Consider the following 15,749-nt stretch of genomic DNA (forward strand, 5'->3'; position numbering starts at 1 on the left):
CGCATGCGCAGAGCCCGGCTGCGCAGTGGGGGCGGGAGGCGAGAGGCGGCCCCCTGAGGGGAGAGGCGCGCACCTGAGGCGGGATGGCGGTGGCAAAGGGCAGGCGGTTGTGTTTAACCACAGGAAAAGACGGAAAGTTGCCTTGCCTTAATTACTGTTATTTGAAAAGTAACATTCATCCTTACAACTACATACTCATCTCTACAAATCTGGCCTTTTTTTTTTTTTTTTTTTTTAAATCAGTAAACACTAGCTCATCTTCTTGAATGCTCCTCACAACTCTCATCTTTTAATAAACCACTTACAGTTCTAAATAACAAATATATGCCCAATATACCTAAATATATATACACTTAAATGTATCAATTTTACCAATACTTACCATATTTTTCATATTGCACAATAATACTCTTCTGAAAACCTCACAATGCCACACTGTGGACCAAATCTCCAGCTTTTACCATACTTTACCACACTTTCCCTCATACTTTACCTCAGACACTTCATCCACCTACTTCTAATGGCTCTCGCAATGCCAATACACACTCTTCCAAAGGACACCCCATTTTCTGGGATTTAACTCCCAATGACATGCTCTGCCTTTCTGAAAGGTATCACAAGTTTCAACCAACAATGAAATTAACACAATCTTTTTTTTTTTCAAAATGGTCATCTTGCCACTATTTTGTTTTCCTTTTCTCTCAACTGTACTTTAACACCACAAAGAGATCTTCAGAAAAGTTACTATAAATGCAGAATGTTATTATTAGAAACTGCTTTATACAATGACAAACTGAAGTCATACACACTTTGTAACTCAATACATATATAATATCCAGTGAATAATATTTAATATTTATGTTAACAATAAACTATATAAAAAGTACAGTGTTTTACAGAACATATACATTAGACATTATTGGTGCATTTCATTTCAATTCTTCCTGCCTAAATATAGGACACATTTAAGTGAAAAATCTGACATGAACAAGCCAACTCTTACACATCATTTCCTTCAATGCATGAACCCCCAAAAAGACAACATAAATGAACCTTGATGTCTTGAACACAAAAGTAACAATACTGGAGTAACACTTAAATTATATTTTAAACCCTGCCACACACAACACAAATATATGCATCGATACAAGCAGTACTTGATTTATTTAACTACATTTAATCTGCAGAGCACCCTGTGTTTGCTGTATGTGTGTAAATATTTTTCTTCACATTTTCACTTAAAGTGAACATGCACCTACATTTTCAAACTGCAACTACATACACTTATGACTATCTCAGCAACGAAGCCCTGTCCTGACTGCTGTCTCGCATTTTGGCCACTGCCTTCCTGCAGTGAAGAAAGTGCACACAGTTATTTTCACTGCAATTTCTAGATTTGTTGGCCCTTTTCTTTTCCAACCTAGTATTGCACTATACTTAGCCAACATCACGTTTCCCCTTCTCCCCCCTTTTTCTGTAGTTTACCTGTTAACTTCCTCTACTGGACTAGATGACAATACCTGTTGTTATCACTACTGTCTCTCTTCCTCTGCTGTATTTTGGTGCTGCCAGCTACTGCCTTCTCCTGTTCCCCCAGTTCAGATACCATCAATATCCTCTATGACAGAAACCAACAATAAGCCACATTGAGTCACTGACCTATTAACTACAATTAAGAATCAAGTCCTTCTGATTCACAAATAGTACTTCAGGAATTATATGCTGTAGATGTGATTTTTTAACTTAAATATATATATATATGGTGTAATAAATAACATTTTTTATTTATTTTTTTTTTACTTCAAAATGAGATTAGTTTTGTGAATTTGTCGATGTTTCTCCTTGGCTTCCACTTTCTCCTTGTACTGAATGATTCAAAAATTGTCCTGTAGCTCCAATGTACAACCTGGAACGCATTGGCCATTTCTGCAAGACAAGAGACAAACACAGTGCTCAAACACCTTGTGGTCTCAATGCAATTCTGAGCAATACAACCAAAGCTTTAAATCTTGATGGAATCATGATACAAGAAAATAGAAAACTTGCTATTTCCGAACAGGTTCTGTCTTGCCACTTACGGGAAAACCTCACTAGGACCTAAGCAATGCAATTGCAGCATTGGTATTCTCGCTGGGGCTAAACACTGAGGTACAGTTCCTCAAACCCTCACGAATCACCAAACAGTTGTAAGGCAACCTGGTGAGTCATCGCACCAAAATTTGTATGGTATCTGCTCTACTACTGACACAAACCAAAGCACTCCCATTGGTAGTCGCAGGGACACTCCTGCGGAGGCCCAGTGTTTGCACTGCTTGCAGCCCTTGCGTGCATACACTGGCTCATGCCAGCCTGCCTGCACAAAATGCACAAGTTCTATTCTTGCAGCTCACACTTCTCAGCAGCCCTGGAAATTACCATGCAGTCGGCGTTACTTCAGCTCTGTGCCCTTCTTCTGGAAGGGAAGAGCTCAGTCAACGCTGCGTTGACTATTAGAGCTGGATGTTTGAAGAGGTAACAGGTCACACACATTTGATGCAAAAATACCTGAAACAGCCAGCCTGGTCTTCCTTTTTTAAAAAAACAAACCAAAGCAAAACAAAACAAAAACCACTTTTCATAAATGGCTGACACCTTTCCTAAGTAACAAAGAGGAACATGTCAAATCATCAGTGCTGCAGTTAGATCTCAAGCCTTCTATGTAAAGACACAAAGCAGAACATTCTCACATTTTAAAAACCCTAAGATCCCATTCGGTATTTTTAGTTCAAGCTTTGTGTTATGAGTTCATCACTAATACTGCATCTGAGATGTTACCTGGCTTAAAGTCAATAACCATGTTTCTTGTTCAGTGTACGTGGATATCTTAGTTAACACATTATTTCTATTTACTCTGCTGGATATACAACTGTGGTCACACTCCTTACCTGCACTGGCACTCTCATATCCTGCACTTTGATTTTTTTTTTTTTTTAAGGCACGTACTGTGATTTACCTGTGACACCTTCATTCCAGCTCCAACTAAAAACTAATTTACTCCCCAGAATTTTATACAGTTAGATCAGACTGACAGGATCTTTAGCAGAACTAACTACAGGTAAATGACACATAAATAGGATTATAAGAAGTAATTGCTAAATGAACCGACTGTTGCTGTATTCCAGTAGCCTGGGAAATGTGCAGCTGGGTAATTTAACTGCTTTAATAACTATTTTTTGTGTCAGCAGTACTCGGCTGCTGTTGAAAAGCGCCGTGAGAGACCTGTGTCCCCTTACCCTGGCCAAGAGAACTAACTAAAGCTAGTAAGAACTTATTTTCAAATGCATCACAGTGTTTATTTTTTTCTTAAATTATTGCTGTCTTCTGATTTATGTAAAGGTTTTGCCTCCCTAATGAGTCTACTAATCACTGAATTGCCTAGGAAGCCTACATTCACGTCACGCTTCTAACGGTGACCAACACTGTGAACAAGGAGCTCTCTCTGAATTAGTCACTTTATAGGAATTAGAAATTACTTCACAAATTAATCTTAATTAAATCATTCTGAATTCATTAGCCTCTTAAAAAAAGACCAGCAGTGCTCTAACTCACTCCCTGAGATCGGAGCCAAAGAAAACACCTCACGGTATTTCAGAGTCGCATTGGTCACTGCGTAATGCGTTTGGAAACAGTTTCCATCCCCACGTACTCTTTAAGAGCAGATCCCCTTTCGTGTCCTCTCTGCATCTCCAGCACTTTTTTTTTTTTTTTTTATTATAGGGGCAAGGGAAATATCAGCACATGCTACATGAAGTAAATGCCTCAGAAAACCACCTTCAGAGAAGGAATTAATTCACAGCCAGTAATTAATGTCACGTTTTGTATCTTGGCTGTCTCGGCAGGAGACACAGCACAGGCCATGGCTGGGGAACATCTCACCACCTCGGTGGTCCTACAGTGGTTCCCAATGGGTTTGATGATGGTCTCCCAGGCCTCCACACGGACACAGTAAAGCAGCCTGAAATCTTTACCTTCACCTCAATATTTCAACACTGACTATCTCCCCACTGAGGGACCGCTGCCCCTCAGCCGTCCTACCTTGACCGGGTGGAGGTACCCGTCCCCCCGCAGGGCGCCCAGGCCCTCTCCCGGCGCCTCCTCCTCATCCTGCAGGCTGCGCGTCAGGTGGGCGATGTAGGTGGTGGCCAGGAGGAGCACGTCCAGCTTGGAGAGCTTGGTGTCGGGCGGCACGGAGGGCAGCGTCTTCTGCAGCTCCAGGAAGGCCTGGCGCAGGGTCTGCACCCGGCTGCGCTCCCGCGCCGCGTTGGCAGCCGCGGGTCGCCCTGGGGCCGCCCCGGCTCGCTGCCCCGCCGAGGGTGGCAGGGCCTCGGGCTCCGAGCTGGGGCTGGAGGTCTCCTTGCTGCTCTCCGCTAGGTGCCTACAGTCCATGGGCGGCTTCCCCGGCGGGAGGATCCTGTAAGTGACAAGAGTGTCCGTGAAGACAGCGCGCTGCGGGCTGTGGGCTCCCCTCAGCGCTCTGGACGGGTTCTGAGTATGCACAACAAAATAATTAGCTAAACACAGCTCTCTCCCTTCCCAGAGGAGAAAAAGCACGGAGTGGCATTAGGTCGACCTCACCCTGCTGAAGTGAATGCCTTCCAGAAATAACAATCGTCAGAAACCCGAGTGCTGCCAGCACTGACGGTGCCTATGGACAGGTGTATGGACGGCTTTTTGGCTCACTGCTCATAAAGCAGTCCATTTGATGCCATGCACAGGCACAGAAGCAGACTTAAACCTTTAAACATAAGCCCATAACCCTTAACATAAGCCCTTAAAAAAGCCTAAGTACTATTATACCAACTGCTTTCTGTCAGTCACTCACGTTTCACCAATCACACAGCTTTTCTGAGGGAAAAAAACAGTGCTGCCACAGTGGTTCCCATTTACAACCAAGTAAAATTAGGCTGTGGTTTTGTTTTTCATATCACTTGTATAATTTGCAGTGTGAGACTGTATATTTTCTGTCGATGGTCTAACAGGTGATTGGGGCTCCATTAACTGCAGAAAGAAAAATGTTATTTGCTGACACAAATGGAAATTGAGCCACAGAACACAGCAACTGTGTTTTAGAGGGATGAAATTTGGTCCATGAGTCTAAAGGATCAGGAACAGCGTTCACCTGTCCTTGCACACCTAACATTACACAAGATTTCCTGCACTTGTCAACCCTAAAGTCTTGCAAACTGTATTTTGGCCATTGGGGGGCAAAAGAATCCTTTGAAAACAATAGCAGAACACCTCATTTGAGCAAAGCTCGAAATACCTGCCGAAAAGTCTTCCCCAACTTCCAGAAAACACTGCCAGCTCTACCTGTAATAAAACTCAAGTCCCTTACGGAGTTCATTCAGTTCCCCCGTAATACACAGTCCATGATTCCTGCCCGAAGTGCAGCTCTCCGGAGCTACAGCAATACCTGAGGCAGTCGTTCTTACTCAAGCAAACCTTCCGAAGCCCTCAGGCAGCTCCTGGCTTCCCCGTGTCGGAGAGCTGCTGTTCCTGTGGTGTCCTGCGTAGACAGCAAGCACAAGAACAAGTTATAAGTTATTAAGGCAGCCAAAGAAATGTCATTTAAAAAGAAATAAATAAAATCGATACACATGAATGTCTGAAGATCTAAATTTACAGAAATTAGACTTTGCAAACCATTTCAAACAAGACAAGGAACTCAAAGATTGCGGTAATTTTTACCTGTATAAAATAAAACTCATGTAAGTCTACATGAGCTTGTCTTGAACGAGGGCAAAAAAAGCTGTCCTCAAATTGTCTAGTTCCTTTAATTTAAAATTAAAAGAAGGTGATAACATATTATTTCTTGGTATTTTCCCTCACAGTCACACTTGGTTCTGAGCACATTTTAGTGGCAAAGAAGTTTCCCCTAATGCTGGAAAAGTCCGAGTTGCACAATGACACTGACACACTGGGTTAGCAGTACCGAAATGCAGGCTTTAGGCAGGCTGGCATGCAATTTTGGTTTCACCATGTTGGTATATAACCAAATTTAGAGCTATAATGCACACGACAGGCAGAACATAGAAAAGCATGTACCTAAAAACCGCATCTCCTCGCGCGTCCCTCTGAAGCTGGAGCTTTCCTGGCAGCAGCTTCACATCTACACGGGATGGAGCCCCGGGCCTGAGGAGAAAGAAGCCAAAACTCAGCCGTGGGCAGGGGGGTGCCCCTCAGGCAGCTGCAGCAACACCCGAGGGGCCGGGAGCACCGTGCTTGTGCCCCACGGAGCGGGACCCGCGCTCCTCCTCAGGAGAAACCTTGCGGGGCCAGGCTCCGCGGCTGACAACTGAGGCAAAAAAAAAAAAAACTCCGTGCAGCCCCAAGTCCCCACCTCGCTCCCTTTCGGATTTTGTGAGAGGAGGTTTGGCTTTTAAGGCACCTCAGTACCTCCCCCCCCCCCCTCCCCAAGAGCTCCACCGGGCCCCGGGCAGCGACCGCCCCTCGCCGGGCGGGGCTCGCCCCTCACGGGCAGCCCGGGGCCGGGGCGGCCTCGCCTCACGCCCGGGCCCAAGGTGGAGTCCTGGGGGCTGTGGGCACACAGCTTCGGTTTTATTTTTTTTTAATTTATTTTATTTATTTATTTATTTATTTTTTGCTTTGCCTCAACCCACTCTGAGTTTTCCAGTCCTGCTGCAGCTGTTGCTTCTCCTCTGGCAGAGAAGCGAGGCTCTGCGCTGTATTTCACTTCTGAGGCTCGTGGAAGAGCCGTATTTCACCTGTGATTTAGGTACAAAACGCAGGCAGTGCCTTGTTTGTCCAGGTACGCTTTGCTCCCTTCACATAAATCACTTGCTGGTGTTACACCTGCACTTTGGTGTGAGCGCGCCTGGTCTTTCTCTCCAATTTGCTCCTCACCCCTTCCCATTTCTGGGATAAGGATTTAAAAAGTACCTTTGGTTGCTGACAAGGCGAAGCCTGACCATCAGTACTACTGACTGCAGGACTCTGCAGTGCTGTCAGCTGTGTCCTACTACAGTGTAGCAAAGTACCTCTTACTGTATTTTCTAAATTACTAACGAAGGCGGCTTCTTGATACTGGAATACAAACACCCATCCGTGCCTCTCCTGTATGTCGACAGATTTTAAAACCAACAAGATAGGACAAAAATTTTCAATTTCATCTCTCCTTTAAATTCACAAACCAACATAGTTTAACCTCCAAAAACGTCGACTTGATCAAAATTCCATTTTTAAATGGCAATTTTTTTTTGTGTGAACATTTTCATGAACAATCCGAAAACAACCAAAATATCTGAAATGTGCTCTCTCTTATACCCCTCTACAATTGTCCTCCCTCTACATTTTTCTATTCACAGTCATGAACAGAAATATGTAAAATTCAATACTTTTTAGAAAATGCCCCCATAATTCAGAGGCACGCTGCAAAATGTAAGCTTATGCGAGTTCAACGTGCCATTCTCCCAGCTCCCCCCAACAAGCAGGCATCCCTTTCCCTCAGTAATAATCTTAAAATTTATCTAAAATGTGTATTGGAATGGCTCCATTCTTGTGTGTGTGTATACATATATGTTAGAGCATAATATACTTTTTTTTTTTTTTAAGACAGAAAAACTGAGATGTTACCATAATTCCATTTCATAGCCACACGTCTTTGATGAATTACTTCAAAGCTATTCCATTGCAGCTTATGAGAGAGACAGCCACTTTGAGGGGCTCTCCACCAGCCCAGCCCTTCTCACTCCAATAAATGAGATGAGAACCAGGGGAAACCTGGCTCGAACTTGTCTCTTCACTACCAGCCAGGTGAGGAGCGCTGTGAGGAGGGAGAGTGGTGTGGGCAGCAAGCAGGGTAAGGTCTGGCCTTGCTGGGGCTGGAGAAGCGTGAATATTTATGCGCCTAATGACAGCGTGACTGATTGCACTCATGGGGAATTGCAGGCTTAAACTGCAGGGGTTTAGGGCAAGCCTAAGAATGGGAATAAGCACACGTAAGCAGCTGGGATGTGGCCAACTATTACAGAATAGACAGAGCGAGAGGGAGATTAGATCCAAAGAGACTGAGACCCATTTTGCGATTTCACCGGTGGGCAGCTTTCAAAGGGGTTTGCTTTAGCCAGACAGGAGCTGCTGGGCTGAGGGAATCTGTGTGAAACCCCGCAGTCTGTGCCGTACAGGGAATAGTTCATTTGGGACTTACACATATTGTATGTAATCTGCAATGAACAAAAATCTCAAAGTGAAAGCCAAAAATACTCAGAACCTATGAAAATTAAGTCACACTTTAGACAATGTACAGAGCAAAACCCACACTGAGAAATACCGAAAATCCATTAAATGTTTTTAAATGGGTATCTGCAAGGCAGAGAGAGATGTAAGCGTAAAGGTGGAAAGGCTTCCTCAGACAGCATCACGCCCTTGAGGCCAGGAGGTGACTTTCTGATGCCGCGCACTGGGGCAGTGATCCAGCAGCTGTCATTTCAAACATTCACCGCAGGTACTAGCACTCGTCTTTGGGAATTGTCTTAACAAGAAGCAACTTTTAAATTTCTGTCTTGCTTGACCTGAATATCACAGATGGTGACAGCTAAAAATGGAAGTATCATATGCTCTTAATACTAATTTCAGTAACAGAGTAATAATGACAGTTACACATCAGATCTTTACTCATTGTTTTGTATTTTCTGACACTGGTGCTAAATCACTTGCTAGCTTTAGCAGAAGCAAACAGTTCCTTGGAGTTATAAGACCACCCATTTGCTACCTTAGTTTTGGAAACCTGCTTCTTTTCTAGAGACAATAAATGTTTTGTTACTTAGGGGGAGAATGAACACAAGAGTTAAATTTATTTGATTCACATTTACTAAAAGGTGACAAAATATAAATGGTATCAATACACAAAATATTAAATGCAAAAAAAGCAGATCCTGATTTCCTTATGCGGGAAAGATTCCTTTCTTATTTCAGAGAGGGTCTCAAGCATGAGATGTTGAGCTGACATTCATACAGAGACACTCCACTAGGAAAGATTTCATTCCAGGGGCTATTTACAGCCCATGCTTTCCTTATCTGCACATCTGGATTTTCCTATATCTGAAGTCTTGAGCTTCATTTAATTACTCAAACTAGTGCAAAGCAGCCAAACTCAAGTCCCAGCTACTTAAAGCAGAATTTGAAGTCAAATTCATTTGTAATATTCCCAACCCCAAAATTCATCAGTACAGGTCTCATTAATGTCATTGAGCCTTCTTTTCAAACTACTCCGCATCATTTACTAGAAAGTGGAAAAATTAAAATGGTGGAAAATATATTTTACAGATCTTGTACAGATCTTCTCCAAAATCATGTGCTAACAGTTCCTTTTTTTTCTTGCAGTACGAGACCATTAGCATGCCTCTTCATAATTATTAAGAGTATCCTACACAGAAGGACCCAGCCTCGTGACCTCACTCAGGTCACAAACCAGGTAAGACAGTAGCTAAAAACAACTCCTTTTTTGAGGAAGTTTAAGGAAAAGGCAACCAGTTTAGCCAACCAAGTGCTAATATTTTTACATGCTTATAACACAAAACATTGCTTCCAAATAAATGGGCCGACGCCTCGTATTGTGGAATGGTCTTAAAAGGCAGTGTCAAGTTCAACTTCATCTTGTCTGGTTTTAAGATTAGAAAGACACAAATTACATATCCAAAGAGATGCCAATACCTTTCTTTTTAAGTTTTGAGGAATTAAAAAAGAAGAAAACAAAACAAACAAAAAAAAAATGACCGACTCTGTGCATCCTGTAACTTCTGGCTCTTAGAATTCAGCTGAGTTTTGCCATTACTTCAGGCTCCTCTTCAACCTACATGAGAGAGATCAGAGAAGACAGATCAGATCTTCGTGCCAGAACCACACCAAAGTCACTACAGCTCCTGTCTTCATCAACATGTCTCAGGACCACTCAACAAACTTTCTACAAGTTTGCAAACACTGTTACCAAAAGCTGCAGATGAAAAATGAACAAAGTATGGATGGACTTTCCCTCTGGTGAGGAGATCAGGTGATGCAGTGAAAGCCCTTTTATTTTTCATAAAGAAAAATATTTTTCATATTTTTCATAAAAAAACTTGAGGGCAGATCCATCTGAATTGGCATTATTTGCTGATATGGGGTATTACACACACCCTTAATACAAAATCAATCAGCTTTTTCCATATGCAAACAGCACAAAGTGGTGATAGTTAACAATTCTGGCACATAAACCTGTACCAAATACTGTTAATTTTCAAGTTCCACAAGAAATCTTACTAATAGTCAAAGCAATTTCTCATATAAATGAAATCAGATAAGACTCAGTCTTTTATTCCAAAACATTTTACTACAAACTCTTTGTAACTGATTATACCCAACCTTACTGGACATGCAATCAGTGATTAATATGATACTGTAGCATACTAGCTCTCTGAGAAAGAAAGATCGTATTGTTCCAAATCTCTTTCTGAATTAAAATATTAGTCTATTGTATGAATCATTTCACAGCTGGCTCTGTTTTGTCTTGGTTTTGATGCAGCAATTAATTCTGCTCAGAATTAAGAGAACAGAAAGATACAGTTATTTCTGGAGTCTCTGGTTACAGTGTTATTTGAGATCAAGAGAGACTCAAATACATCTTTTTTTAGTAGTGAACCCTAAAATCCTTCAAGGCCAGGTGACTTAACAAAATAAAAACATTTTTTGTTTGTTTGTTTGTTCCAATCAAAGCAGAATGTATTGGTTAGTCCCAACATTTATCACATAGTGCCTGTAAATAAGCAGGTTCCCGTATTAATTGATTCCCTTCAGAGCTCAGTTAGTCAGGGTAGGCACTTTGTACAATACACCACAATAAAAAGTCATAAGAAAAACAAGGGAGAGTTTTCCTTATCTCCTTACCTTCTGACTTGCTGTGACACACTGTCATAGTTTTAGCTGGAACGGAGTCAATTTTCTTCACAGGGGCTCACACAATGCTGTGCTTTGGGTTTTTGATGAGACCAGTGGTGATAACACACCGATGTTTTTAGCTGTTGCAGAGCAGGCTTGCACTGAGCATTTTTCAGCCCCTCGTGCTGCCCTGCCAGCGAGGAGGCTGGGGGTGCACCAGGAGCTGGGAGGGGACACAGCCAGAACAGCTTTGCCTAGGGAACTGGCCTTATCTCAGCCCATGAGTTCTCGCACTTTTATCTTCCCGATTCTCTCCCCCATCCCACCAGGGAAGTGAGAGAGCAGCTGGGTGGCACTGGGCTGCCTGCGGGGTTAAGCCACAACACAATCCTATGCTAAACGATCTGAGTCCTCATCCTGAAAAATCACCGTGTGCGTCTTCAACACTGACTCCGCTTACTAGCCGTGTGTAGTTTTTTTTTCCTTCTGCCCCAATGTCAAGAGTGTGGGATTGCGTGGCTTTTTTAACTGTATCACGGGCAGTTCTCTGCACTGCCTTCTACCCACGTATGCTAAGAAATATAAGGCATTAAATTAACTAATATCTAATAACACCTGAAAGACAGATATGCAAAGATATGAGTTTTTATTTTACTATCCTAAAGTAGTACTTTGTTCCTGAAACAGGTTTGATAGAGCCATTTGCAACACAGAACTCACATTAAAGTCGCTGGATAGCCCTCTGTATGTGCATTCTGCTTAAAAAGAAAATCCCGAAGTGCCCAGGTAATTTTTGGGCCTACTGCTGCCTGACAAGTTGCACGAGCCCTTTGGTCTTCTGAGTTCTGGGGGTAACACACCTCCTGCAAGAGGTGCCAGGCGAATGCAAGCAACTGTGCTCCTGCCAGCGTGCCAAGCAGCAGGCACACCCCTCCCGACATGAATGTGCCTGTAGGATATTGGGGCATCCAGACATGGAGAGGTGTGCGTGGTCCAGCTGGCAATCAGCTCCTGAGGAGATGCGCGCTCTCTCTCAGTTATTTGAGAAAGGATTTGTTCTTTTCAAAGACTCAGTGGGTCTGTCAGCGCATTCTGTACCGCATGAAGTGTTCTGTACTGCATCTAAGGATCATTTTCCTCTTCCCCAGTTGTGGGCACAGCCAGCAGCACAGGGAGCTGGAGCGAGGGAGCACAGGCAGAGGAAAGAACGGCAATTTCCAAATCAGCAGCCTCTAGGTAAGCAGAACTCATGGCCAAGAAGGGATGCCTTTTATCACTGTGATGCGGAATGCTGTGGCAGTGCTAGGTACTGCAGGTTTAGTGTACATAAAAACTGCTTTTTTGGAATTACCTCTCCTGAAATTTAAGCTTAGGCAGAAGATAATGGCATTTTATAAAATTTTGCATGTTTTTATTGATATGGCTAACTTTTGCCTTCTAAACCCATCAGGAATTAATTATTATGGGCCGAATCACTCAGCACCACATTCAGCCAAACCGTAAACATGGATACAGAAAGTACCATGAAGGTATGCCATACTGTAACATTAATTATGGTCCTACAAATGCACTTACCTTTGCAGGTACTGCACATCCTCCAGAAAAAGGCAAGCAACCGCTAAGTTGGCTGAATTGCCCCCTGAAACCTTGCAGGAACCACAGGAATCAGAATCTACGTATACCTGCTCTCCGTTCAAATAGCTCTGCCTCAGCAACACATTTCAGAACTTCATCTATTCCTCTTTTAATTTCAATTTACCTTGCATTACGCTGACTCCCCTCATATCCCATCTCATGGCTCTCACATCCCATCGATGGCAAGAAAATTCCTCCCATTTCTCGTCCCCAGCCTTCATAATTAATTGCTGATTGATACTTTCTAGACCTCCCTAAGAAGATGTTTACATTTTTCCTTCAATGCCACCACCAAGGAAAGGCAGTGAGATGGGATGTAGCTGCTGCAAAGGCGCTCCAGGCCTGTTAAAAACATGCTCTCAGCTCTGCCAAACTGCTCCAGCTGCAATTGCCAACTATTTAACGCACCTAATTCTGAATAGGGTTGGAGTGCTTGCAGGCAATTCAGTGGCCAGATGCAGCTCTGGGATGTAGAACTAAAATTTCCCTTATTTTTATCTTAACTCTGTATTTCCCCTTTTTTTTTCCTGAAGCCAAGGCTGAAGATATTCTTTGAGTGTTCAAAAGTTTGCTGAAATCGATATTCAGTAAGAGAATGATATTTAAGGTTGTTGGAGGTACTGTTCCCTTCCCTCCCCCTCTGTAATATGAATTAAATGTATCTTTGGAAGTTATGCTTTGGGTACACGATCATTATAATCTCAGTACCAGCCCTTTCCCCCAAAACTTTGATGAAATAGGCCTTAACAATCCTATTTATTGTATCGTCAGTCAGGTTTATATAAACTAAAGCCCAGTACACACGTAGAACATGCACGTTCCTACCTGTTATTGACTATACATGTAATTTACTCTGTATAGATTTCAGGTCACACAAATCATCTCTAGGCATTTATAAATATCTAATAAATAAAATAAATAAATAAAACGGTGATAAGAGCACCTGCCTGAGAGCTAAGAAGATGCAGAATTAAGGAGAAGGAGAACTAACACTGCCACCTAACAGGTTCTTCCCCTTTGAACGAGAACTCTACGGTATGTACGGGGTGGCTCCGAGTGTGGCTTATGTTTAATTTAGTTGGCCCAATCCAGGGGAGGTGTTACATGCTGACTGTATCATTTAAATATATTCCCATATTTCCACTTACATACCATACACTGGAGAGACAAAAGGTGACTTTCCCACCAAATTCTGAATTGCAAACCCATTACAATATTTAACTTAATAAGCAAGGAAGTGTGGGCAGAAAGTGCTGGTTACAGTTTAAGCTTACAACATCAGAATTTCAACAACTTCTCTACTCAGGGAAAATTAATAACAGTGTTTCCCATTGGAAGGTATTAGGTGTCTTTAAAATAGTTAAGTTATTTGTTTTCTTTTAATTACTTCCTGCCAATATCTGTAAGTGTTCAAAACTAACTTCTAAAATCCAATATGAAATTGCTATTGTTTTTATATCATCAAAAAAGAAAGATTAATGACACATTTCAGTAATCCAGTAATAACTGGCTTTTTTCATTGTTCAAGCTCTATGTAATCCTCAGTGGATCTTAGATGTAGGTTAAAAAGGTATTTAATGCCTGTTTTTCAGTTGCCAAGGGTCAAACATCACCTAGCTTGTATAAAGAAAGAGGAAACATCTGTTGAAATAATTTATTTGACTAACACAGAGGGTAGGATTAAAATTCACTGATTTCTTTGGTCTGATACTGAATTTCAATTAAACAATGTAAGTATTTGTTCGGTTTGACAAAATTGCCTTGGCTTTACATGTGGGCACATTTATGCATGTCACTAATTACTGGATCTGACTAGGGAATACTGTGATTTGCGATTACTTCATATCTGCATACTCTCTGAGAAAGAGTATTCTTGTATTTTGACTTGATTCTTTTTCCCCGAAATATTTAAAAAAATTCACAAACCTTTCACAAATTCCCAAGACTCTTCAGTTTCCATGGAATTCCACTAGTAACAAGATTAAAGTATGTCTTAAGGTCAGTGGTTACACATGGACTTGTGATGTACAGCAACCTTTAGCATCCAAGATAAAAGTCCTGTTTATAACACTCATTTTTGAAAATAATAAATGCATGTCATCTGACTCTGGTTCCTTATAATCTTTACATGAATCAAAGCTGAATCTTCAAGACTAATTGTGAAAATATTTCTTCTTTTACATCGCTATTTATATATTCATTTACATTTGCAAATTAAATAAAGACAGACATTTTATTCCAATCATGGAAGATTCAATCTTTGCCTTTCTAGGGTCAGCAGGAATTTTAACAGGCCAGGACAGTACTCCAGCTTCTTAATAGGTGATTTTGTGTTATTTTTTTTCAGGCAAAGAAGCTCCACAATTGAACAGCTTTTTAACATAATAGAGTCGACTCAGAATGCTTTGTTTAAAGGGGGATAGCAGAAGATCTTTCATTGAAGAAAACAACTCGGAGGTGCTGTACACACATGTTCCATTTTTGTTAGGACTAAGGGACATGGTAAGTGAAAAGCTTAGTTTCATTCAGCCTGTCTCAAAAGACAAAATGCTAATAAAGATGAAGTGCAGGCTGACAGAACACTTGAGTGCATTAAGCTCATTTTAGCATTGAATTCCTGCAATTCTTGTTTTGAAACTTCTCCACTGCTACGTACCTTCTCTGCAGCAGGAAAAAAAATAATCAAGAATGGGCACATTTGTGAATTCAGTTTCTTTTTAGGACAGAATATATCTATTGCCTTATGAAGAGCAAAAATAACAATTCTAAAGGGATTTGTAATTCCTTTTCCCTTCTCAAAGGAAAGGCAGAACAAATCAGTAGGAACAAAAGAAAAAGGAATGGAAAGTGATCAGTTGATAAAGAATAAAATAGTGTTAAATGCTGCTCAATGAAATTTTCCAACCTACTAATAAATTCTGATTTGAATGTAAAATACAATGCTACGTTTAATAATTTAGTTACGAAATAATAGCTCTGTCAGTTGAATTTATTTATTTTACCTACAACATTGCTTTATTTTATTTTATTTTATTTTATTTTATTTTATTTTATTTTATTTTATTTTATTTTATTTTATTTTATTTTATTTTATTATGTTTCTTTGTTAGCCAGTAGAGCTGATAAGTAACAAGAGTTAATAGTAATATAAGTAGTATTAAAAGTCTGGAAGGAGTGGTGTTAGATCCCACATACTGATCTAA

At 41.3% G+C, this 15,749-nt stretch overlaps 1 protein-coding gene across 1 annotated transcript; it reads right to left on the reverse strand.

Moving 5' to 3' along the window:
- Positions 1–955: 955 nt before the first annotated feature.
- TCF24 (transcription factor 24) lies at positions 956–5,547 on the reverse strand. Its single transcript, XM_082754864.1, has 3 exons — positions 5,453–5,547; positions 4,075–4,450; positions 956–1,926 (listed from the first exon to the last, which is right to left on the reverse strand). Exons 2-3 carry the CDS (start codon positions 4,423–4,425, stop codon positions 1,813–1,815), a joined length of 465 nt encoding a protein of 154 aa, XP_082610990.1. The 5' UTR covers positions 4,426–4,450; positions 5,453–5,547; the 3' UTR covers positions 956–1,812.
- Between the last annotated feature and the right edge of the window lie 10,202 nt (positions 5,548–15,749).

Source organism: Aythya marila (assembly GCF_965140915.1).
Source record: "Aythya marila genome assembly, chromosome: 2".
Taxonomy (NCBI): domain Eukaryota; kingdom Metazoa; phylum Chordata; class Aves; order Anseriformes; family Anatidae; genus Aythya; species Aythya marila.